The sequence below is a fragment of the Eurypyga helias genome, unplaced genomic scaffold, assembly GCF_000690775.1.
Source record: "Eurypyga helias isolate BGI_N326 unplaced genomic scaffold, ASM69077v1 scaffold21968, whole genome shotgun sequence".
In the NCBI taxonomy this organism is placed as follows: Eukaryota; Metazoa; Chordata; class Aves; order Eurypygiformes; family Eurypygidae; genus Eurypyga; species Eurypyga helias.
In genome coordinates this window covers 29,609-55,056 of record NW_010266587.1, presented here as the reverse complement: position 1 = coordinate 55,056, position 25,448 = coordinate 29,609, and the positions used below count along the sequence as shown (strand labels likewise).

General features: G+C 42.3%; 1 protein-coding gene across 1 annotated transcript; it reads right to left on the bottom strand.

Moving 5' to 3' along the window:
- Positions 1-14,609: 14,609 nt before the first annotated feature.
- ZNF831 (zinc finger protein 831) lies at positions 14,610-24,786 on the bottom strand. Its single transcript, XM_010157168.1, has 5 exons — positions 20,542-24,786; positions 19,526-19,668; positions 17,719-17,882; positions 16,467-16,618; positions 14,610-15,464 (listed from the first exon to the last, which is right to left on the bottom strand). Exons 1-5 carry the CDS (start codon positions 24,784-24,786, stop codon positions 14,610-14,612), a joined length of 5,559 nt encoding a protein of 1,852 aa, XP_010155470.1.
- Between the last annotated feature and the right edge of the window lie 662 nt (positions 24,787-25,448).

The window sequence follows — 25,448 nt, the reverse complement described above, 5'->3', positions numbered from 1 at the left end:
CAAATTCTCCTTGTCTTTTGTGTGAATACTGCCTTGGTCTTTGCATTTTTATTCTAAGTACAACTGAAATATAAAGTATGTAATGGTAAGTCCCTCTAGTAAGCTCCAGCTTTGGTTCATAACTGCCACTGAAGACATGCTGATTGTTCCCCATCTTAAAGAATGATATCTTAAGTAAGCCAGAAAGTTGAAAAAAGCTGCATTTTTGCATATTTTGGTATACTGTTTCAGTGATATTTTGAAAACTGAATGTTTTGTTTGAGATGAATGTTTGGAATTAAAATTCAGTGGTCTCAGAGAATAACGGCTCTGTACTTGGGGCATTTGAAATGTGTGTTTGGTTTTATTTTCCTCTTAATTTTTGTATGCTGGCTGTATTTACATTTTATGCCCAGATGGTTTTCTTTAACGTCTTAGTATAACTTACATGTAACATCTTGCACCAGTGTTGTTTTCTTGATTTATGCCTCTGTGTTTGAATAGTTTGAAAACTTTGTTAGGGCACCTAATGGGGAAACTGCTTCTTTAACACTGTGGATGGCTGTTCTCTATCAACAGGAAACTGGAAACTTGTGAATTGTAGGACAGTATTATAGTTGTGTCGTGCTGGGGGTGTTTTATTTTACCGTTTAAAGAAGCGTAAAACCTTTACCCCTAGTTGAAAAAGCATTCTTTCTTAGCACATTAATAGCTCTGAAAGTAAGGATTAAGTAAGTAATTTATATTTTCATAAGGGATCATATTCCTCCCATGTAATAAAATGCCATAGGTGATGCTAAGGCCTGTATGACTGAGATAAAGATGAAACTTATGAGCTGTTGCATGTGACATGAACTATTCATGGAAGGAAAATCCAGTGTTAGACCGAAGTAGAAATGCTCATTGAGTAGATAAAAAGCCTACAAATACTGCTGGCTATAACCATTCTGTACGCAGCCTGTTCAGAAAGAAAAGGTTGTACAGTAAAGAAATTTTTATAGAAAATTTTAAAATTACTCTGCAACCTGTGTAGCACATCATTTTGTTCTATGAGTAAAAGCACCTGCTTTGCAATGGCAGCCTAAAAAAATAGGATATGTAGAAATCCATAATATCTTAAATTGAACTAGCAATTGAGGGTATTCTCAAAACAAAATAACAGACTTCCTTCTTCCTACATTTAGAGAGGGCCTGAGGGCTTTAAGATTACTTAAAATAAGAAGTATAATTGTGAATGAAATGATGCAGCTGGCAAAAGGAATTGATTTCTTATCAATTTTGACGAGGCCAGTTACAAAGTGGTTTAGCTGCAACAACTAGCAAGTGTTTCTGTTCCACTGTTGAACACAATCAGCTAGTAATATCCACAAACAATGGAGGTTACATTTCCTTTTGAAATGGGCTGTTGCCAGAGTTCCATTTCATCCCCGTTTAGGGGAAACAAGAACAGAAAAGCATCTCATTTTCGTATAATGTGAATGTAATAGAAATAGGCAGAGTACATCACATTTACTGTAAAAGTGCCACCTAAACTAAGGTACATTGGTAAGGTGAAGTTACACAGAGATCTTTGTAGGGGGCAGGAGTTCTGTGCAGTCCCAAAGAGATGAGATCTATTAAAGTAACTATTGGTTACACAGAAAAGTGCTTACTTCCTGTCTGAAAATCCTTCCATATGTTTGTTTGCATCTTGTACCCCCTTCAGACAGTGCTCAGAGGAAAATATTATGCTAAATTCACTATGTTGGTAAAACGTAATTAGAAAACTTGAAAACACCAGTTTTCCCTAATTCGTGATCTGCAAGCGGTGTGCAGCTTTGTAGGCCTGCACTCTACATTCAGACTGTCATCTGCAACACACCCGAACATACCAACTCTGCACACAGCCTGACACACGGTCAGATCTGTAGCTTCTTGTGGGACTACAAGTCTTATTTTCATGGACTACAGCACTCACCAGGGCCATTCAGTCCTGCAGACCATGACTGGTAAAGTGTACATGGTTCTGAATTCATCTCATGAGTTGGTTGATACAGTGGAAGGATTTAAATCCTTTTAGTCTGATAAAATGTTATTAGATTTCTTTTGGTTTTGCTTTTAGAACTTACTTATATTTCTGCTTTTTTTCAGAATAGCTAGTATCTCCCACAACAAACAAACAAACAAACAAACCCCACTTGTAGGCTTAGGAAACCTTGGAGCAATTTGCCGCTTTCTGGTTGGTTTTTTGGAGTTGACTGTGTTTAATGCAGACTTGTGGTCTGGTTTAAGTTGTGCTATTCTGTGAAGTTTTTGTCTCCCAAATGATGTTAATTCTGCCTGAACTGCATCATTTTGATTTCTCACTTGGTGGAGGAGAAGGGAAAGTACCTGTGAATACGTTTCAGTTCTGTAAGGCTCCTCTTAGGTGCTGCATGCAAATGGCTACTACTGTATGCCACTCGGTTCTCTGGGCGACGGGAAGATCTTACCTTCTTGGTCTGATACCGCTGCGGTGCTCCGAGTCTCCTGACACTGCCTGCACTGCCGCTGAGGGAGGGGCTTCACAAACCTACGCGTTGCCATGTGTCTTGGCAATGTTCCTCCTACTTCATGTACATGGCTTTCCTTTATTTGCTGCTGATCCCGCTCCCATGCCCATTTTTCAGGCAGCTCGCTCTGTTGGTTTCAGCACCTGCTCATCAGCTGCTCCCCTCAGCCTCTGCCACCTTTCATAGCAAGGGAAAGCACCAGAGGTCTCTTCAATGAGTTCTGCCCTAAAAATGTCATTCTTCAGAATTAACTGAACTAAATCCACCGCCGAATGAGTTTTTCTGTCTGAGCTTTGCTATGCAGCTACATTCAGTGTCCCTTCAGCATCCCATTGCTGTTGCATTCTTGTGCTTCGTTTCCTGTCCTGAATTCCTGTACTCCAGAATGATGCTTCCTCTCTTCAGTTGCTTAAATAATAGTTGTCTTCTGGCAGATAGCTATTGCTGTCCTCCCTCTAGGATTTTTTCCCAATGACCCACAGCCTAGCTTAGCCTTCTCACCCATTTGAATTTGGAAATAAAGAACCAACAAACGGAAAAAAAAAAAAAAAAAGAAAAAAGCCTCTACCTACTTTTTCTTCAGTTCTCTCAAGTGTATGAACTTGGCAAGTGAAGATGGGTTTGGTGAATTAGAGATTTTGTAAGTAGACTGGAAATGTAGTCAGGCCTGAAATGTTGGAAGCAGTCTTCAAGGATATGTGGGAAAAAGTCTGATGACACAGCTGTTCATTAAATGCTTTGAAATTCCTTTTTTTTACCACTTGCGGAACTTTCAGGGCTTCTCATCATGGCTTGTCAGCTTAGGTGCAGCTCCCCATACGCATGACTAGAATGAGTTGTTTTACTTCAAGCCAACTTGATACATCTGTTTGATCTTCCATGTTCCCAGTATTATTCCAAGTTAAGAGAGTTTAGACAGGGCCAGCTTAGTTATTCCTGAACCCAAAACCAGGTAGGAATGTCCACCCAGCATGTAAATGGAGAAAACCAGCATGTAAAGGGAGCCAAGGGAGATGAGAACAATGGAATGGAGTGGAAAGACGTGGTAGTGAGAAATCAGCATGTTCCTGAAAAACTCTCCCAGAAGACCCAGCACTTGCTGCGAACAGACTAGCTGAGAAAAACTTGCTAAGTTGTATGTTTGGTTTTAGTAATGTTTTGGCTGTCTCCAATGAAACTATTTCATTAAAACATCATATTGCAGATTTTAGAGTAGCAGAATGCATTTAGGGAGGCAAAAGAAGGGCAAGCTATAAACCTGTTCTACCACTGGGGTACATGTATTAAAAAGACCATTTTTTTAAGCAAGCCAGGCACTAGTTAAATAACTGTTGCACGTAACCACGTTTTGTGGCTTTCTTTTCAGATGTTTGAAACAAAGACATGTTGCTTGTTATCGTTTATGTAGATCATGGGAAACAACTGAATTTGATCTATTCATGGGTAATTTAAACATATTCTTTTTTCCAATAAAATTATCTGACACACTTAAAAAGAGGGAATTCAACGTCCAAGTCAACTTCCTGTTTAAACGCTAGCCCCAAGTTAACTAACTGCCTGTTGGATCTCTCGCCCTGAGTCTTCCCAGAAGAATGTAGAATGAATTTAACTTTTCAGGGGGCAAAGATATTTAAAGCAGTACAAGCTATGTAAAGAGCTTAGGGATAGTCAACTAAATAGTTTTCTGTTGACTCAAGCACTATTCTCCTTATTGTCACGCAGCATGGGATCAAGGGTGGTGGAAATATGCATGTGAGGAAGTGTGAAGAAATATCTCTCTCTCTTTGTATATCTTAGTGGCTTTTTTAGACTTGGCCTTACTGCAACATAGTTACTGTTGCTACAGTCCAATCTGGAATCTTTCCATCAGAAATACTATTTTGAGTACTGACTTCTAAATGTTTCAAATCTCATTGTTCTGAAATTTGTCACATCTAAAGCTTAGGAGGCAAATTAAATCCCATTTAATTTTGGATGGATTCTTTGCTATGCTAAAGACCAGATTTGTTTTTGTTACTTTTTTGGCTGAAGTTGTCTATTGATTTCTGAAGCCAGAAACATTATGGAGTGCAGAGGTGGGAAGCAGAGTCATCTGAATGGCTCAAGTAACTTGGCATGGGATGTGTGCTTTGTGTGTAGACTAAGACATGGGGTTTTTTTTCAAATGTTTGGTATTAGTCTTTGTTTCAGCTGAACTGAATTAAAAGCACAGTGGACACGGTGCTGCTGCAGTTCCTCTTCACACAGTACAGATGCTCATGTATAGATAGCATCCAGCTTACTTGCTACCTGTTTTCTTTGTTCCACCTAAACGATAGCAGATCTACATCTTTTTGGTTTGTCTTCATAACATGAGTAAAGGATGTCCCTTGCTTGGCATGTGAACCTCAGCCACATCCTGAAGAAACTCCTGGCCACAAAAGAGAGTCATTATTGGGAATAGTCAGCCTGGATTCATTACCTTCTCTGATGAAATGACTGCATCTATGGATGAGGGTATTGCAGCGGATATTGCCTGCCTTAACTTCAGCAAGATCTTGATGTGGTCTCCATGGCATCCCTGTGTCCATCTTGGGATGTTAGTGTAGACAGGTGAAATACCAGGAGGATGCAAAAAATGGCTGGACTGTTGGGCTCAGAGGGTACCGGTTAATAGTTGATACTGTACCTGCAGTCCAGTTACCAGTGGAGTCCCCGAGAGCCTGTTCTTGGACCTGTCTGTGTAATATCCTGTTTAATATATTTACGGATGACCTGGAGAAGGAAATGGAATGCAGTTTGGTTAAATTTTCATGACACTAAAGTGGAGAGAGCAGTCAATACACGTGAAGAGAGGGTTGCTGTTTAGAACAACCTAAATAGCCTGGAGGAATGGATCAACCACAACCCCATGGAATTCAGCACGGACCAAGGCAAAGCCCTGCTCCTGGGATGGACTGCCCTCATTCACTGGAGGTCTGGCTGCGTAGCAGCACTCCTGAACAGGATCACGTTCTGGTGGGCTAAACATGAGCCAGCAGTATCCTGGGCTGTGTCAACAGACACATGACCAGTAGATTGAGGGAAGTCATATCCCCCTTTACTCAGCACTCGTTAGACCCCACCCTGATTACTGTGCCTAGTTTTAGGCTCCCCAGTACAAGACGAATGGTAAACTTGAACAAGTTTAGTGCAGGGCCACCGAGATGATCTGGAGGCTGGAGTCCATTATCAGAGGCTGAGACAGTGTTCACCCTGGCGAAGAGACGATGTCTTTGGGCCTGAACACCCGCATGCCAATAGTTCTGAGGTAGTTACCAACTAGACGGAGCCAGACTCTTTACTGAGCTGCATGTTGGGACAATGAAACACAATAGTCATAACTTGAAACAGGCATTCCAGCTGCATATAGAGGGGGGGAGGAGGGGAATCATTCTGAGAATAATTATGCACTGGTAAAGTTTCTCAGAATTCTTCAATCTCCATTCATAGAGGTTTTCAAAATCTGACTGGCCAAACCCTTGGGTACCTTCCAACACGAATGATTCTATGTAATAAATAACTTCTATGCAAATAAAAGTAATCGAGTCCACTTATCTCCTCATGGGGATGCCTACGGAAACTATCACCAGAATGTGGATCTTGAATGTTCATCCACTAAGATGTGTAGTGAGACAGTCGCATTTGTTTCATGAGTTTCAGCACACTAGTGTAGATTTGATTTAGTCGCGCTGTCTAAATCTCCACCCAGAGATTTTTAGTTATAAAACTGGAGGAAGGAATCTTGAGGATAAGATCTGGAAGTTGGGAGAGGAAGAATAGAGTCAAGAACACAGTCGCACGTCTGAGCTGTGACTGACTGATTTCAGAGATTTGGCAGATACTTTTACTCATGACAATAGGTTTAAGTGCTAGGGTACTTTTTACAATGAGGCTGAATTTCCAATTGTTAACTGTGAACACAATGGCAATATGAATGTTTGCAATCATTTTTCTGTTTTCTGTATTTCTGTGCGTATTCCCACTTGCAGAGTTTTGATGCATTTTGGGCATAAATGCATGTGCTCTGAATCTCTTTGCCTAGTGGTTAGCAAACTAAAATACTGGCAAGCATTGTTGTTGCTTCCAGAAGCCAAATACTGGCAAATATACGTATTTTCAGCTCTACCTTAGAAACACTCTCTTGATCATACCATCCAGGAGGCAAGGATAAATGGTAGGATTGCTCCCCTCTGGCCCTGGGTTTTTGCAGTGTCATTACAATTAAACCAAAAATGATGATTTTTAAAAAAACACCCACATTTTTTTTGAGGAGCTTTCCTTACGCAGCATGTTCTTGGAGCATGGATGGAACACCTGACAGACTGAGCACGTACAGGCAGTGCCTTTACATTTTAGTAACAGACCCAGCTTGGATGAGTTTCCATAACGCATTAGTGACTGCTGTGTGAATTAAGGTGGGAGAAATAGTGGATGTAGGCCTAGAAACCATGAATGTAGACATTGTGTCTGGTTCTATGAATGACAGCGATATCTAAGGGAAGAACTGTTTGCTCACATTCTCTGGCGACCTCCTGTGTGTAATTACTTTGTGCAGTGAGTGGCTGTGTTCTAGCTTCATGTCAGATATCCCCGAGGAGGTATTCAGTAGATGTAACTGCAGTTCTCTGACCGTTATTTTCCTGATTTTCAGTTTAAATCTTATTACAGGACCTGTTGTTTCCCTAAAATATTTTACTAATTCCTTTCCTTCCTAAAGGGAATTCTTCCTCTGAGCATTTCTAAGCAAATTCTTTGTATCATATGTTTCAGTCAGGCTTTTCCCCTGGTTATATGGGTACCTTGTCACTGAATTTAATAGGACAGCACTGGTGTAACTGAGAGCAGAAGATTGGTTCCTTTAATCTTTCTGCATCAGTAATCTTTTTCCCCAATCAGTTGGGTTTGGTTTTTTTTTGCCCCCCCTGCTTGGAATTTCTTCAAATTTGTCAACATCTTCAGGGTAAGGAGGTTCTCCCAGTCCTAATAGCACCTGAATTCTTTTTGAAGCACAGAGCATGTTTCCGCAGGCATGTTATTAATTATGGATATTTCCCTAATTCCACTTCTCTGACTGTTGTCCAACAGTTCACATCTGCCTATCCACATCTGGTACACATAAAAAAGGTTTTTGTGTTTTTGATATAAAACATGTAATAATGATCATTTTGCTTTTGTTCTTACTTTTAAATCAAAGTTTGTAAATCCCTTTTATATAATCTCTTAAACTTAATAACATTGCACAGGATGAGGCATCTTTTTTTATGCTTTACTTAGCTATGTTTGCTTTCTTGCTTCTGGACAGCAAGTGATTTGAGGTCTGAGACCTTTGTATCGTTTCCCTTTTGAATATTTGCTCCATTTGCAGCTAACATAACCCAATTAACAAAGTTATGCAAAACTTCTTCATAAGAGGGATGAGTTGGAATAGAAACCACTTCTGGGCTGCAGAAGCTGTGAGGATGTGTTTTATGCCAGTGCTGCCTTCCATTTGAGCAGCTCAATGCAAATGAGTCTCTGGAAGCAATGGGAACATTAAGAGGCATTGTAGAGTTAATGGTCAAATTATCTTTTAAGAGGTGTAATTTTCCCTGTTCCTCCTTCCAGCCAGCACACATAAACATGTATGTGCACATAGCTATCTAAATCGCTAGCGGTGCCAATCTTGTAATTGCGTTTGTACGTACAGGTTTTGCGATTCGCACTACTGCCGCCCCGGCTTACCTTCCCAGCAAAGTATTCCTCTTCTCAGACTGTGGTTTCCTAACAAAGGTAGGAAGAACCCTGGCTCCCTTTCCCCTATTTAAGTTGTCTGTTGCTGCCAAAGAGCACTAGGGAAATAAATTCTGTTCTTTTCTTTTTACATTAATCGTTTTGATGGGAAGTTTTGGTAATGGCTGCTTTTTACAGAGGAGAGAGAGGGCCCAAGAGCCGCTTATCTGAATGTCCTTGTGACACTCCCAGCTGTGTCTTTGAGAAAAATGCTTTATTTGGGAATGTACGATGAAATGAGAAGGATGTTTTTAAGAAAAATATGAATATGATATGTAAAATAAAGAATGATAAATCTTAGAAAGATTTTTAGCTATAAACCCTGACTACAGCGCACTCAGTGTAGACAGAGGAGGCTGTCCATGTGACCTCAATTTTGCCCCGTGATTACCTCTGTAATGTGTGAGAGGCTTTGCTTTGCAGGGTTAAGCGTAACGCGGAAAGCTGGGTTGAAGCCTGACTCCATAAAGGCTTAGCTGCCTACGTTTGTCTAGAATGACTGACCTCATCAGCAGTACTACTGAACCTAAGTAGCATTGAAAGACATCTGGAAAACAAGACCACAGTAGGTTATGAAACACAGCTCCCAGGCTTCCATCCAATTGCTCGTTTTGTTAACAGCATAAGAAACTTTGAATCAGGGTCTGATAAAGCTGAACTAGCTCACTCTGAAACACTTCCAATCATTGCTGGATTAAGTGCATACTCCTAATATTACATCCACTGTGGTACTTAGAATTGCTTATTTTATCAATCAGCGAAAGAAAAACATGCTACAAATGCATATACACAAAACCTGTGATGCTTAAAAAACTGCATTATGGATTCATTAATTGACTGCATTAGAATCTGATAATGAGACTTTTATAGCAAGGGGTTTAAAGCCAAAATATACACCCGTGGCACAAGAATCCTTTCTGACTACTTTGCAAAGCACTCACAAATACATTCAAGTGAGTCCATCCCTTGTTTAACTGGCTCTGGTAGTTCTCTAAACTCAAGCATTACATAAATACAGAATATATTTAGGCAGTTGTCATGAGGAGTCAATAGGTACATTGACTTTGTGCGAAAGAAAACCACTTTTATTTATCTTTAAGTGCTGCTTAAACTGAAGAGCGTGGCTCATAACCCAACTGTGGTAGCATTACCATTCCCTGGAAGACACAGCTTTTAAGTTACGTGCTTCTACGTGACATTTATCTGGTTCCACCAGGACACTTTAAATGTGCTATCAAAATCTCACAGTACTTTAAAGTCTAAAAAAATACTATTGACCTTTTCATCCACATGACTTTTAGGGCATGGTGATGGTAAATGAAAAATACAGGCCAGGAGTCTTAATCTGCAGCCGTATTTCCACACGAATCCTTAAGGTAAAACTAGCTTTGTTTAACATTGCTACTTAACTCCATGAAAATGATCATAATATAAACACCTATGAATGGGAACAAATGTGGTTGTGTAAATAAAGCACAGGCAACATGGGAAACCAGATACACACTGTGAGTAATGCAAAACAAACGTGTCGAGGTTGCACCTCGGCGTGTATGGGTGGTGCATGTACAGCCACAGGAGCGCTGAACGTTGTGGGCACTGTGGTTTGGGGAAGCCATTGACAACCAAGAATTTACGAATAAAAAATGGAGCTGAAAAGAAAGTCTGTCCCAGCCCTAAATAACGTTATACCTGTAATGAGAAGTACTTGCCGCAGCTGTCACCGAAGTTCCCAAGCAATACGGTCTGTAATCTCCTTGGGTTATTTGTTACGTGCTTACCTGCTCCTTAAATAGGAAGCTTGTCTTTATCGAGTTTATACGCTGCAAATTAAGCCCATCAGTTCATATCCTCCCAGAGTGGATGTGGAAGATAGATGATTGTGATAGTCTTCCCACGTTCTTCTACTGAACTTTCCTGTGCATATTCCCTTAATTTTCTCTTCTGATAGCTAGCCAGCTCCTGTTATCTTTTCTCATAAATTATGTATTCAAGGCATATCTCTCTATTTGTCGGTGATCTCTGGGCTTGCTTGGGTTGGTTCACACCCCTCTCATCCACCTTGGTGTATGAGTTGGGGTTTGCCAGGCAGATCGCTGAGGTATCAATAATATCTAATATAGAAGTTTGAAACAATAAGAAATAGTCTGTTCACATCTAAAGGGGGGAAATCTGAAACAGACACTTATTTACAGTCTGAGTAGGTGCTAAATATAGATCTTATCAGTGATCAGCATTCCTTATTAATTTGCTTCCTTCAACAGAAGGAGGAAAAAGCTGATGAGAGACATTCACGTGCAAAGGAATTTCAAATTTGCTTATAGCAAAGCAATGATCCATCAGAACTGCTGCTGACTTTGCAGGATAAAGGAACAGATCTTTCTCTGTGCCTGGTGCCCTCATGTGGCTTTGATGTTCAGCTTCTTGCGCATTAATTAAATACATGACTGCACGGCTGACAGTTTTGCTGTGCACAAGATAGAGGATGATTTCCCTGGATAGCCTTGTATGTTCTTCTGTGAGCACATCATCTTCTGGAAAGCCGGAATACCCTGTTTGCCACATGGCCAGCTGGATTTGGAGACGCAAAGTCCTTCAGTTCCCTAACTTAAACCAAGAACATTTCTCCCTCTTCGCGCACTGCTGTGCGAGATTCAGACCTCACTCCTCCGAGGGCTGCTATGGCTGAAGAGATTTGGGCTGCAGTCATGACCTTCTTTAGTGATACTGTTAAAAATGCCAGCACCCAACTATCGGTGCTTTTAAAGAACTACAATATTTTGGTTTTCATCTCTAACGTTAGGTCAGATTTTTATATGGCATGCTGAGCTAGAATGCCAAGGATAACTTCGATCAGGAAATAGAGTTTTAAATGTTCTTTCTCAGCTAATTTAAAATTTTCTTCCATCTACAGCTGCATTAGGACAAAGTCATTTCTATATTTAATGCTGTAAAATATACCCAGGATAAATGCACAGCACTGCTGAGTCTGTCATTAGAATATTTCTAAATTACTGATCTAGAAATTCCACTTTAAAACACATCATTTAGCTGCAAACATTATGCAAAAAGACTTTATATAGCATATTCATTACATATCCCTAAATTATAATACTGAAACTCTTGCACAAGCCAGAGGTGAATGCAGTTGCTGTGGGGGCTGCTGGTGCGGTTTGATGCCATGGCTTTCTTGTCCTGTGCTTTCCAAAGGTGCTTGGCAACACTTTTCTTCACGGCTGGCTCAGACAGGGTTTATAGGTACGGAAAGTTTCCATTAGCTCTAACAGACGATGTAAATTTTAAGAGACTTTGCAGAAGTTCGAAGCATTTGAAATTTTACTCTGTCAAATTTTTGGATGGAATGGCACAAAATTGCAAATTCTGATTAAAAATCAAAAGAAGTATTTTCTTGTCATCCATACTGCTCTTCACAAGGACACATAGGGACTTTGAAATGAAGATGGAAAAAGATCTGAAGCTAAAGCAGCTGAAGACAGGGGTATGCTTCTCTGTCAGCATAATGAAGGTGTGGGTGCAAGTGCCTGTGCGAGAGCAGCTGCGTCGCCTTCAGAGGAGCGTGCCCATCGGGAACGCTGGGAACACTCCCGCTTGTGTCTCTCTGTGAGCACTGCGTTTCTCTTTCTCCAGCTTCTCCTACGGGTCCAGCATCCACCTGGTTCGATATTGTGCCAATATTGGTGTCATCTCCTCCCCATCCCTCTTCCCTCTCATCTTCCTCTTTCTCTCCCAAATGGGAGATACATTCGTGTACTTCTTTGAGCTCACATTATTTAGATTCTTTGCACCTGGGGTTCACCCAAATACCTCTCCACTGTCTTGGAGCACAAACACTGAGCAGAGCACGAAAGCTTGCCAGACAGTTTTCTTTAATCTTTCTTGTCCTTATGATACCAAACGTATGAAACTTGTCATGTTAATGGTGGGATTGACATTTTTCTTGCTAATAATCTCACTTCGAAGTTTCCTGAGTAACATGTTTGTTCTTCTGCTAATGTTTGATTTGGACTAAAAAAATTAGCAAAATTGCAATTAAAAAGCATTTAATGTTAATACGCTTGAACTGTAATAATAGTTCATGTACTGAGACTATCGGCACAGATTATAAATTAAACTATTTAGTGTATAGAATGATAGAATTTATGTATAGGCTCTCTAGTCTTTCCTAGTCTGCTGACAGCTTCTCGCAGCAATTAGGAAGAGAAACGTGTAGCTCATTAGGTATGTCTGTGATTGTACTGACGAAGACGTGCTTGCAGAGAGCACTGCGTATCTACCCTGAGATTACTGGCACTCTTGTACTACATCTCCGCAGCTGAGCCTAGAAATGACCCTTAAGAACTAGCACAATAGTAGTGCTATTTTGATCTTCACATCTTATTTTTATTAAAATAATTTAACAGTACGAAGAGAGAAACCTAACAATACAAAACCAATCCACTGCTGTATCATTCTTTTTGGCTGTACCATTCTAAATAAAATGGTATTTTTTTTGTACTGTATCTCAGTCAACCAAGTATGTGATTTACAGGGCCTTGCAAGCCACCACTGCTGGTGCCCTTCATCCCTCAGCCGTATGCCAGCGGTGGCTGAGCTCTGAATACCAAGCTCACCAAGGGAAGGAGGCTGTTCCTTCACCTCATCCTCTCACTGTGTGGTGTGTGGGGATAAAACTGAGGTTGGCAGAGGTCAACCACAAAGTGTAGCGAAAGAGCAGACTGGTCCCCTCTCATGATCCTGATCACAACCCAACAGATTACTGTCGTTATAAAAACCCAGCTCGTGGTTAATGAGAAATAAAGCAGAAGAGTAAAAAAGCATAATTCCATAAACTAACATTCCTCGATTCCTTACTGTTTTGACACCGATTCTTAGTGTAATTGGCGTAATATTGTAAAACTTTTAGAAAGGGAAAAGTATTTATTTTCTTTTACACACTGGAATTAGGAATGGGGGTAATATTTTGATCGTGGTTTTTGTTTTCTGTACCGATAATAAATTTCCATGCGTAAATTTAGGCTGAAGGTGAAGCTTTGTACTGACACCCTCAAGCGCTGTCATCTCTGTAAGGCACCTGAAAACACCGGAATTGCCTGGGACTTAGCACTTGTTTCGTCTCTGTGAGCTGTTTTGGCATCTTTTTGCACGTACGCTTTTCCGCATGTAGTGTGCTAGATCTCTCTGTGGGTAAGGTCTGTGCACGCTTACCTCTGCGTGATTAAATAAAAGCAATTCCCAGTATCCCACGCAGGCTAATCCATAAAACCCTCTGCAGGATTCACGGTGTAAGAATGGTAGAAGTTTAAGTAGTGAATTTGACTATAACGTAGAAGTGGAATGTTTTTTAAGTGAATACACTGGGTCAAATTAAAATATCTAATTCTTTATTCACATAGAAACCAGTAAATTTTCAGGTTCGTAGCACAAAACCTTTTGTTAAAAAAGAAAACAAGCTATGCCATGTAGCTTCTTTACTCTCAGTAAAACAGCATCATTGCAGTTCAACTTAAGATTACAATAAAAATGAAACATTCCAGATTATATTGGTTGGAGCACAATGTGATGAATATAATGAGAAAATCCTTGTCAGGAATGTTACCACAAGGAAATACCAATAGCTAACACCCATATTCTCCAACGAGAAATCAAGAATATTTGAGTAGATCTTGGCAGAAAAGGCACAAAAGACAAAGCAAAGCATGCTTATGTCGTTTGTCACAAAGAAGCATTGGCATTTGTGCAACATGGGAAAAGACCGGCAGTTTTCCAGCCATTTCTGATATCATGGATACTTAGGGAACGGATCTTCCCCTTCGTGCCTGCGTATCACTCCCAGAGCAGACGGAAGTGAGTACAACGGAAGAGGAGTCTATAGAAGAGAATGCACCCTTGCCCTTGCAGGCAGTTGTAAGTCACATACTGAGGAAGCTGCTGCTATAGTACTGTTAGGAGTAAATACACTGCAGCCTTGTAGTACTACAGCCACGGGCAGCTAGCACTTGTGGGAATTCTGTAAGATCGGTAAGAACGTTAACGATGCTGGAAACCCTGCATAAACACGTTTACCACTCGCATTGAAATGTGTGTTGCCAGCTCCCTCTTTGCTTCAAATAAGCTTGTTTTAAAAAGTTGGAGTCCTTGAAATAAAGGACTGTCGTCAGAAGAGAATGCTGCCTGTTGCACAGAGGAATGGCTTTTCTGATTTTAAGGTGCTTCAGAAATACAGATCAAGCATCCGCGGCATTTCCTTCTGTAAGGGGCCATCCAACAAGCATCTTGCTAGCAGCCTGTTTGCTAGATCTCTATAACAAGCCTGTCTTCATCATCACTGCTCGTGTCATCATACTCAACTCTGGTTTGCTTCCTCATCATCTCCAAACCTCTTTTTTTGTACGTCTTGGGAGGTGCTGCAGCGTAAGTCTTGAACTCGGGGGACCTGAGAGTAACTGGGGGCTTTTTAAAGGTGGTAGTAGCTGGTTTGTGTGGCCTTCCATAGGTGTCTGACTGCAGACGGACCCCGTTCGTGTCTGCACTCCCCTGAGGGTCAGGGACTGCTTGGGAAAAACTCTCCTGCTCTGTGTATTCCACGCGGGGTGATTTCCCCCTCGCGACTGACTCAGGAGGACACTCCGCTCTTGATCCTAATAAACGTGAGCAGCCAGGCTGGGAACTGGGAGTTGAGCTTTCTGTGGGAGATGAATGTGTGTTTTCTTCAGCTGGAGGTTTCTCCCTTCCTGAAGCCTGGATCACCGGGTCTGATGCACCAAATCTTGGGCTCTCTGACTCTGCACTTGGGATGTTTTCCTGGCTTGCTTCTTGATGCAAGGAAAGGGGCCCAGTAGTCTCTGAGTTTGTGCTGTCGCGCTGGTCACCTGTGCCTGGATTTGTAAAATCAGATGGGCAACACCAAAAAGAAGGTGGCATTGAGTCACTCGGAATGTTTGGCGGCGACTCCCCTGGGACCGATGGCTGAAGCACGAGCGGTTCTGTCACCAAACCACAGATGTCCACATCACTGCTGACTTGCTGCGTGGCTGTATTCACTGTGGGTGAAAAGGAATGAGCTGTCATAGGTACTTCCAGGGGGGCTGTAATGTTCTGAAACGAGAAGGTTGTTCTTGGATGTTCTCTGATTTCCTCAGAAAAGTCCTGTAGAATTAGGGGAGGGGGAGAAAAAGTTACATTTAAGATTTTCAATACAGAGCAGTTCCCTCCTTCACGGAAGTGCAGTGATAACCACGACGACTGCATCATCTGATGCACCTCTGCTGTAACTCATAGCAACCGAGCACTTGAGCCTCGTGTCCACCCTTACGGTTACAGCTGTGATTACACTTGCACCCTTCTTTTTGCATGACTGCAGACCAAGTTACTCATCCCTCTTTTGATGAGAAAACTCTGGGGTTTTCTCCCAGTCTGTGGGGGAGGTGCAGTAAAGGATGTATTTCTTCCTTAGTTTTTTATTCCTCGGGCAGGTGACAGACCGTGCTCATAATTTATGGATGACAGGGGTCGGGGGCTTCAAGCTGCGTTCCTAGGTACAGTCTAGGATGACGTTATTTTTGTTAAGGTCTTTTAATATATATATATGGCAACAGTGTTTGTGCAATGTGGGCGAAATGTCTGTGATAAGTGTGTAAGAAACACTACAGTGTCTGCAGTGGGGAGATACGGGAAATAAAATTACTCGGTAAAAAATGCTTTAAGAATCAGGTTGCTGAATATGATACTGCTCATGCTACACGGAGGACCAGTGCTCGTGCCACCTAACAGCAGTCTGGCTCAGCAGCTCTTGTCTTCAGGTGTGGCCAGAGCAAGCGCAGGGACAAGTGTGATGAGGATAAGCGCGGAATAGTCCCCGATGCGGTGCTGACGCTGCGCACCGCAGCGTGGTGTGCAGCACCGCAGATGTGTCTAAGGCCGGTCATAGCAATCTGAGCCCATTTTAATTCTGCTTTTTAAAAATCTAATTCTAACCTTAGTAAGTTTTCATTGTATTTGAACCCCCAAAATCCCTTTTTTTAAACCAAATCTGTCACACAAAGTAGTCTCAACTTGAACTATAAAACAGCTGAATATAATTCAAGTTTTAATTACCAATATCTTTTATTTTAATAAAAAGTAATGCATGACTTAACGTACGATACCTACTTTTTTATCCATTTTGTCTTTTTGTTTAACATGGTTTAGATTTTCCGTATGGGATGATATTCCTGAGTTATTCTTTCCTTCTTTTTTCCTTCTGCAAAGTAGCTTGTTTGAGGTGGAACAAGATGTGTCTTTTTGCTGGTGTAGGTAATTCTCTGTTGAAAAGAGGTTGAAGAAACGTTTACTTTGATTTTTATTACCCCACATTCTAGAACATAACTCAATTTTTCATCATACCACTGAACTAACTTCTGTGTTTCTACTATTTCCATACATTTTTATTCTAAGCCTGATACATTTTCTCATTTACCTGTATGTTTTTTCTTCCTGCAAAGTAATAGCTACTCGTGTCTGCTCTGAACGAACACAAGGTATTGTCCCTGCTTCCAAGGTGGTTATGGCATAAACATCATTAGCATTAATACCACTAATTAAATGGGGGGGGGATAGAATCATAGAATGGTTTGGGTTGGAAGGGACCTTAAAGCCCATCCAGTTCCAACCCCCTGCCATGGGCAGGGACACCTTCCACTAGACCAGGTTGCTCCAAGCCACATCCAGCCTGGTCTTGGACACTTCCAGGGATGGGGCATCCACAGCTTCTCTGGGCAACCTGTCCCAGTGCCTCCCCACCCTCTCTGGGAAGAATTTTTTTCCTGATATCCAACCTAAACCTCCCCACTTTCAATTTAAACCCGTTACCCCTTGTCCTGTCACTACAGGCCCTTGTAAAAAGTCCCCCCCAGCTTCCTTGTAGCCCCTTCAGGCACTGGAAGGTGCTCTAAGGCCTCCCCAGAGCCTTCTCTTCTCTGGGCTGAACAAGCCCAACTCTCTCAGCCTGTCCCCAGGGCAGAGGTGCTCCAGCCCTCGGAGCATCTCCGTGGCCGCCTCTGGACTTTCAGGGTCATTGAAGCACAGAAAGCCAGTCAACCCACCCCACTCATTCACTGCAAAGGTACAATCTTTTTTCAGAAACTGATAAAGATCCATCTTAAAACTGTTCAGGCTGCTAGTGGAAAGTTATTAAATGCCCTCCTATTTGTCAAATTCACGTATGTAAGTATGTGTGTGAAAATCCTGTGTTCAGTTCTGAAACTGAGGCTTCAGTGTGAGATGTATTTTCACTCGCAGAACATACTGAAGGTCAAAAGTAGGTCTGCAGTTGCATGTGGAACAGGTCCATGTCTGAGATACTGCTAACATTCATTCTCTTAAAAAGTAAGCTTTCAACACATTAAATATTCAAAATTCTTACCTTGTACCTTTGATTGAGAAGGGTGGCACTTCTTACTAAATTTAGAGGGGTGTGATGAATAGCCCTTTTTCGTAGCATCCGGTGTTCTGTTTGGAAAAGAGTGCCGCTTGCTTAGTCGGTTGATTTTCAACTGAGCGTATCCGTGCCCATGCCTCCCGCTGTACCTGCGTCGCCAGTGGCATGGGAAGGGTAAACAAACAGGTGTGATTTAAGAGCAGCCAGAATCACATCATACCACGTCGTCGGGTAAACGTCATTCTAACAGCAATTTAAGACTGAGAAGGAGCGGTTCCTTTCTGTCTCCTCAAAACACAGGGTTTTAGGCAAAACAGTCACAATTATTTTATTACATTTTTCCTCAGTAGGATTAGGTAAAGCCTTGGTTTGCTAAGAGTAAAGGATTCTGGAATAACGGATCCTTTTTCCTATATGTGGAATTTTAAACCAACGTAAAGCCCTGAATCACCCAGGAATCACCTGAGACTGCATAGATGTTGGCTTTTTCACCTTTTGCTTCTCATGCGCCACCTCTGCATCATCACTGATGAAGAACGGATATTGGTCCCTTGGAAAACTCGCGCTGAATAATCCCACTCTGCTTTGTTTTCTGCTCTAGCGAGATCTTTCAGTAGCTCTTAACCACTGAGACTAAAGTACGTTCAAAGGCCCATCCCTACATCGGTAGAATCGGGCACTATGCCCAAGATAGGAAGTAGATCTAGAAGGGTGTGGTTATCCCGCTGTTTGCCGTATCAGAAAAATACATGACACTTCATGACTTTAACAGCTCGGCCAGTTAGGTACTGATGTCTGTGACCTGAGCTTTCAGCGCCCTGTACTTCGCTGAGTCCCCATACTCACCGGATATAGCCAAATAAAGAAATTCTGAGACCAGCAGGAAAAAAACAAAGCAAACAAAAGAAAAAAAAAATTAAAACACACCAAACCAGAAAAAAGGCCTGGAAGCATGTCACTAGACGGGATAACATAGACCTGACTTTTCTCTTTTTGTTCTTATGATCCTTCAAAAGCCCAGTGCTGTTTGCCAAACGAGACACGGCAATTAAGTTACTGACACTGATTTTCCACAAGGGAGTCACTCTGTCTGATTCTGGTCATGAAATAAAGTAAGAGGGATGTATGCACACAATATGTGTTTCTTATTGAAGTAATTCATCAGACATTCTGCTGCCCCACGCGCTTGAAAGATTAGAGGCTAAATCTTCTAGTGATATCAACCCCCATCAAATAGGGAGAAACTGTGCTGATTGATACAATGTGCCTTTTCATTTAAACCGAATGATCCTTTAAACTACAGATGGTTTTGTTAGCTGGTCTTAGAACTTGATACTTATCCTCCTGCCCTCTCGTGTGACTGCCAGTGCCGGGTATAGATCTGGTGAGGACAAAAGGGTCTTGCGCGCTGCCTCGGCTGTAGCAGGATTAAAAACTGAAGTATTTTGGTTCCCTTCAAACAGACATTGTAAATGCTGACTATTTTGACAGATAAGAACCATTTCTAAAGCATCGTGACAGTCAGCTGACCAGTTCTCATCTTTCTTTGGTATATATCTGTTTTGCTTAGAAAAGTCTGTTCCTGACAGTGAACAACACAGTGGTGTCTGTTACAGTTCACCTCTGGGGAACTGCAGCAGAGTGGGAATGGGTCCTTCGAGAGATTGGCGTTTTCCCCTGACTCTGACAAGGTTGAATCTTGGGGATGACTTTTCATTTTCTGTGGACATTTTATACCCATTTTAACAAAATTATATCTGTATCTAGGGAAGCTGAAAACCATATTCCTTACCATTTTGGGGCAACTTTAATCTTTTTCTGTTTGTGGCTCCTCTTGAGTTTATTTGTTGAGAGTTTTTCCTTTTTGCAGACTACTGTTTTCTTCTTTTGCTCTGAAGTATTTTTGACAGCACCTCCAGGAGCTGCTGAGCTTAACTGTTGAGAATACTGGAAAAAAAAGAAGTACATGAAAATTGTGAATTACATTAACTGAAAGATTGGCAATTTATGCTCTTTTTAAATAGCACCAAAAAGGACTGAATAGCATAGTGGTTAAATAGCACCATTCTGATTTTTTCCTAGAATCTGTGTGTTAGTTTTTTCTAATCACTTTGTCCATCTACTTTTATAAAATAAAATTAAAACAACTCACTGCTTTTGTGGATCTACATAGAATTAGTGTATGTTCTTTCGTATTCTTCCTATATAAAAAGTAAGCTCAGTCTTACAGAGCTGTTCTAGGATCTGTGCAGACAGACTCGTCTGTCTTCACTTACCTAAAAGAGAAAAGCTTTCAAGCCTTAAACACTTCACAGGGCATTAATGCAACTTGGTTTTGTTAACATTTCAGTGTATCTAAACAAGGAGAGACCTAATACACAGTCTAGGACTCCAAGGATCTCCAAGCATAATAACGTCTTGGCATTAATGGGCTACTTAATTCCTGCTCTGATTCAAATATTCATTTAAAATGAGAACAGAGAAGTACATATTCTGTTACAGAAGAATATAAAACACACTCACAAGGGGAAAAAACAAGAAACAGAAATACATTCTTCTCACTAGAAAACATTCCTACTGAAGTTCCCAAGTGAAACATATATTCACACAAAATTATGTATTTTTCATGCCTCAAATGAATATGCAATCTATCTTATAAAAACAGAAATTGTAAATTCTTTCTAGGCAAATGCCTGTAAATGTCCATAAATACACTTTTGATAATTCTTCTACTTTTCTAATAAGGGGGGTGGGGACGATCAGCCAATTACACCCTCTCGCGAAAGGAGATAGGATTATTAACGTTACCTCCTGCATCTGTTGTCCTTTAGAAAAGGATGAAACCAACGTTTTTAAACTCCTGTCGGTTAAGCCATATGCCACAGTCTTGCCAATATTTTTCATTTGGAAAACAGAAATATCGTATTTCGACAGCGTGCACTGGTTGCTGGATTCCTTGTCACGGGTGTGCATGGAGGAGTAGGCAGAGTCTGCGCTTCCCCTCTGCTCAGCAGGCAGAGGAAGGCTTCTCGTTAAACAACACCAAGTTAATCGAGGCTCAGCACTCAGTGATGGGAAGGTGCTCTTGGGGCTCGGTACCGCTGAACTCCCAGAGTAGCAAGTCAGATTGTTGTGGGGTGATGCTGGGAATTCCTTACAACGCGTTGTGACAGTGTGGCAATAAAAAGTGCCAAAAGAATGGCAAAAATAAGTGGGGCTGTCTGTTGAGGTCCGAGAATGCTGCGCATCCTGCAGTGCTGAACTGCCCCTAAGAATGCGTGGACTTCCACCCCTGTCCCACCCCGTGACTGCTGGCTCTGCACCCTTGCTGGAAGCTGACGTCACTAACAGTGAGTCACTTCCTGAGCAAAGGTGATGCAACACCTTCCTCTCTTCGCTGATGTCAGCTGATAGGAAAAAGCCACTTGTATACACAGAAGTAAAGCATATTTTCTTCTTTGGGGCCTGTGCAGAGGAAGCAGTTATGCTCATCCACTTCTCTTCCGCTTGCCTTTGGTAATTTAATTTATTTTTGTCCCATTTGTTTTTCCAAGCATCTCTTACAATACCCTGCTGCCTGAAGTTTTGGTTATAAAAGGTGCCATCAGCTGTGGTTAAGACGTTTGTTGTTTCTGAGCTGAGCGGTGAACAAAACACGGGAGTTCTCCAGTCTGCAGGTACGTTCCACCGCAGCTCGCCTTTGCTGGCCTTCTGCCGCACTTTGAATCTTAACGGGGACCAAAAGGCATCCTTAGAATGAGAAAGGAGTGATCCGCTGTTGGAGGAGCCGGGGGGGTTGGTCAAGGAGTCTGTGACAGATGCGCACGGTGTGATCGGTTCTGATCTAAGCCAGAGTGACCAATCGGAGGCTCTCCTGTCTTGCGGCAATTTAAGGATGTATTTTGGGGTAAAGGCATTTTGTTGTGGGACTGGAGTTAAACGACCAGATTGTAGATGATGAGTTTTAGGAGAGGCATCCACAGCGCTGTCGCTGAAAAGTGGTACCTTTGCGCCTGTTTTCACAAGACACGTTTTGACATCTTTATCTGTTGCACTGTGCAAGGCAAAAGAATTGCAATCGCTTCCCCTTAATTCAGGCCCTAAAAATCCCACAGCTGAAGCTTTTGAGACACCTGCTGAATGTGAAAGAAGGTTTACATCACTGTAATTAAGAGTTTTGGGGGGGAATTTGATTGTTTTCACATAGTCCACGTTCTCAGTACCTCCAGTGGATTCATTAATCGCGGTGCTTAATTGTTGCTCCTCTGCTCTACCGGAGAGTTTCCCCGGTGCCGTGGCAAGACACTGAGTGCTAGTGCTAGTGCTAGAGACTTTCTCTGCTGCATTTACTGCGCTGTTTTCACTGCTGGGGCAGGACTCTGAAACCATGGTTTGTGCCTTCTCCACCTCAAATTTCAGCTTTTTTCTTTCTGACGGCAAATTCTGGGATTTCCCTGCAGCTTCTCTGTTGTTGCAATGGACCCATGGGGGCAGCAGGGCATGCTGGCCACTTTCCTTATCCCTCCTGTGGTTTCCGTAACTGTTTGAAGTGCTTTTACACTCTGATTCGACTGTACTGGATTCTTTCCCAGGGCTTGGTTTTTCCCATGTGCTACTCCGTCCTGGCAAGCAGTCGTCGTCCCTTCTGTTAGTGTTCGGCTGACACTGAGTATTCGGAAGCCTGAGCTCACAACTGCTTGGAGCTGGTAACGTGCTGTTGCCACCTGTGTATTTACCTGTGTTGCTGCCACTGAGGTCTTGGGAAGTTTTGCCCGTGACAGTATGAGCTCTAGCGTTCGCTGACTGGGACGTCTCCATTACGGAGGTTGCACTGTCCGCAGTTTCCTCGGAGGACACGTTCCCTAGACTATGATTACCCTGAGTGCAGGTTTCTGATGTACCAGTGTTTAAACCTGTTGTCACAAGGGAGGAAAGACTGTCACTTACAGAGCTCCTGCCACCTCTTTCTTCAGTAATTTCAGTACTGCTGACTGATTCCTTTGAATCAGGAGTGAGGCTTGTAATATCTGTCATCTTATTCCCCCTTTGTTTAATTTTCTTGGCATTCTGACCGCTTTTCATTTTTTGGTAGATTTTCTTAAACGTTTCATCTCCATACATTTGCCATTTTTCTTGAGAGAACATCTTTAACTTCCTTTGATTGTGTTTCTTATTTTTAGCACTGATTACTTCTCCAGCCCCGAGCTTTTTAGTGCCCTGCAACTCCTCCGACGGAGGAGGATGATCAACCACATTACTTAGTGGCAAATCATCCACTGCTGTTTGTCTGACTAGAGCTCGGGGATGGCTATTAGGAAAATCCACTGAATCTGCAGCAAGATTGTTGCTAGGCAGCAAACCAGCAGAGCCTGTATTTACAGACTGCTTAGTAAGAGAAAGTGGTTTTGAGCAACCTGCTTTGTCCTGTACCACCCTTGCGCCCTCCACCAACGGCAAAGAGTTGCTCCGTGTAACAGGCACAGCATCTATCGTGGTGGAGAACTGGGTGGGGACTGAATGAAAAAACATCGGCTTGGATTTTTCTAAGGGTGCAAAGGTAGATTTTGCTGAACAAAGGGAAAGATTTTTTTTCCTATTGACATCACAAGTTCTGATGTCAAAATGGAAAGAGTCTTTGTAGGTGTAAGGCATTGGCAGATCAATGCTTCCCTGTTTAGAAAGCACAGTTTTTCTGGGCCTAACGTTGTCTAACTGGGTATCATCCACCACGCTTTTGTTGTGAGAAATGAGTTTTGAAATGTGCTCTTCCAACCTCTTTTTCTCTAGCATCAAGGCTGTAGCTTTCTCAGCTGCATCGAGCTGTGCGCTGCTTCCGGAGGCACACCTCACGCTGCTGGAGGCGGCTTCATTCTCCAGCTCTGTGCTGTGTTCACAGAGACTGTGCAAGGGGCTGGATGATGCCACCTGTTGTTCTGTACTGTCAGAGCGCGACAGATACCCCGAGTCCGTGCTCTCACACTTCTTCAGCTTGCAGTCAAATGGCTTGTAGTCCCACTGTTTTTCTGAAGACGTTGCTTGCTGCCTTTGCAACTGAATATGCTTATTGGTGGTTGGAGTTCTTTGCTCTTGTATCTTCTTTCTCTGGCACTGCCCATTTGGCAAAGCTCCTGGAGATGATAAACTTTGAGGTTCTCTTTCAGGAACCGGCTGATTAGCCTTTGAACTAAAGGACTGATTCGTTGTTTCTTGATTTTCTGAAGCAGATGATGAATTGCTTGTTGCCAGTGGTGAAAGGTCATTAAGAAGCTTCTTAGTGTCTGTTAGAGCACTGGTCTCTGAACTCGTTTGTTTCATCTCTAGCCCCTTGTCTTCACCAGCACTGCTAAGTAGTTTGGTGCCTTGATGTGACAGGACGCTCTCTGCTGATTTCTCATTTTGCTCCAAGATGCCACTGTTGTCGGAGTCTGAGGGCAGCCTGGTATTGTTGACATGTGTTTGAGTTCTTCTGTGTTTATACAGATTGCTCTGAGTTTTAAATGCAATACCACAAGTGGTGCAGGGAAAAGGCCTCTCTCCTGTGTGAGAGCGAATGTGTTTCTCAAGGACACTTGGCTTCAAACAATCTCGTCCACAGTGTTTGCAGATATACTTCCCAGCTTTTTTTGATTTCCCTGGGCTTCCAACAGATGCGTTTACACAGGAATTTGGTGACGATAAAACTGGTAAAGTGCTCACTATGTTCAGTGTTAGAGTTTGCCCAAGTTGTTTCTGAAAAATGGACTGGGGTTGATCAGTGCCTTCCGAAGGAACGACTGGGTTCAGGATTAGAGGTATGTTACTGCTGTCTAGGTTTACACAGCTCCTGCCAGTCACTAACTGACCATTTGGCTGAAAGCATCCTGCCTGGACGGGCTGGTACAGGGGTATGGTGAGGGCTTTTAGATACACAGGCTGGGACAGCGCTTGTTCCCGTGGAGGAATCACGCTGCCTTGGCTGAGATCCGGAGGACCCTGTGCAGGCTGAAGAGAAGAGGTTGGAACCGGCCGTTCTGCTGGTGCAGCTGTAAAACCAGGCTGCTTCTGTGTCTCCATTGCAAGGGATATCTGCCATACGCTCATGTGTCTGTAAGGGAGGGGAGACAAAACGAGTAGGAATGTTCAGATAGCAGAATAAAATACTTGCAACTACTGAACAGGGGAAGTTAGCAATTCAGAACATCACAGATCTTATATACAGGCATTATACCAACAATGCTTTGCTTTCCAGTTGAATCGATTCATCTTTCATTTCTTAGCTAGGCATTGAAGCTGGGTACAGTGTAAAGTACAGTGAACATGGCACTTAAAACCTGCAATAAGTACCCAAAGTGTACAAAATAAATCTGAGTATCAGATTTGCAAATTGACGCTCTCAGCCCCCCTGAAATAATACAGCTTTAAATTTCCAGAGCAATATTCCCATTACATAGTTGTACTATGCTTTTTAATAGGCCAATGGCATCTTGGCTTGTATCAAAAACAGCGTGGCCAGCAGGTCCAGGGATGTGATTCTCCCCCTGTACTCGGCACTGGTGAGGCCGCACCTCGAGTGCTGTGTTCAGTTTTGGGCCCCTCACTACAAGAAAGACATTGAGGTCCTGGAGCGTGTCCAGAGAAGGGCCACAAAACTGGTGAAGGGTCTGGAGAATATGTCTGATGAGGAGTGACTGAGGGAACTGGGCTTGTTTAGCCTGGAGAAGAGGAGGCTGAGAGGA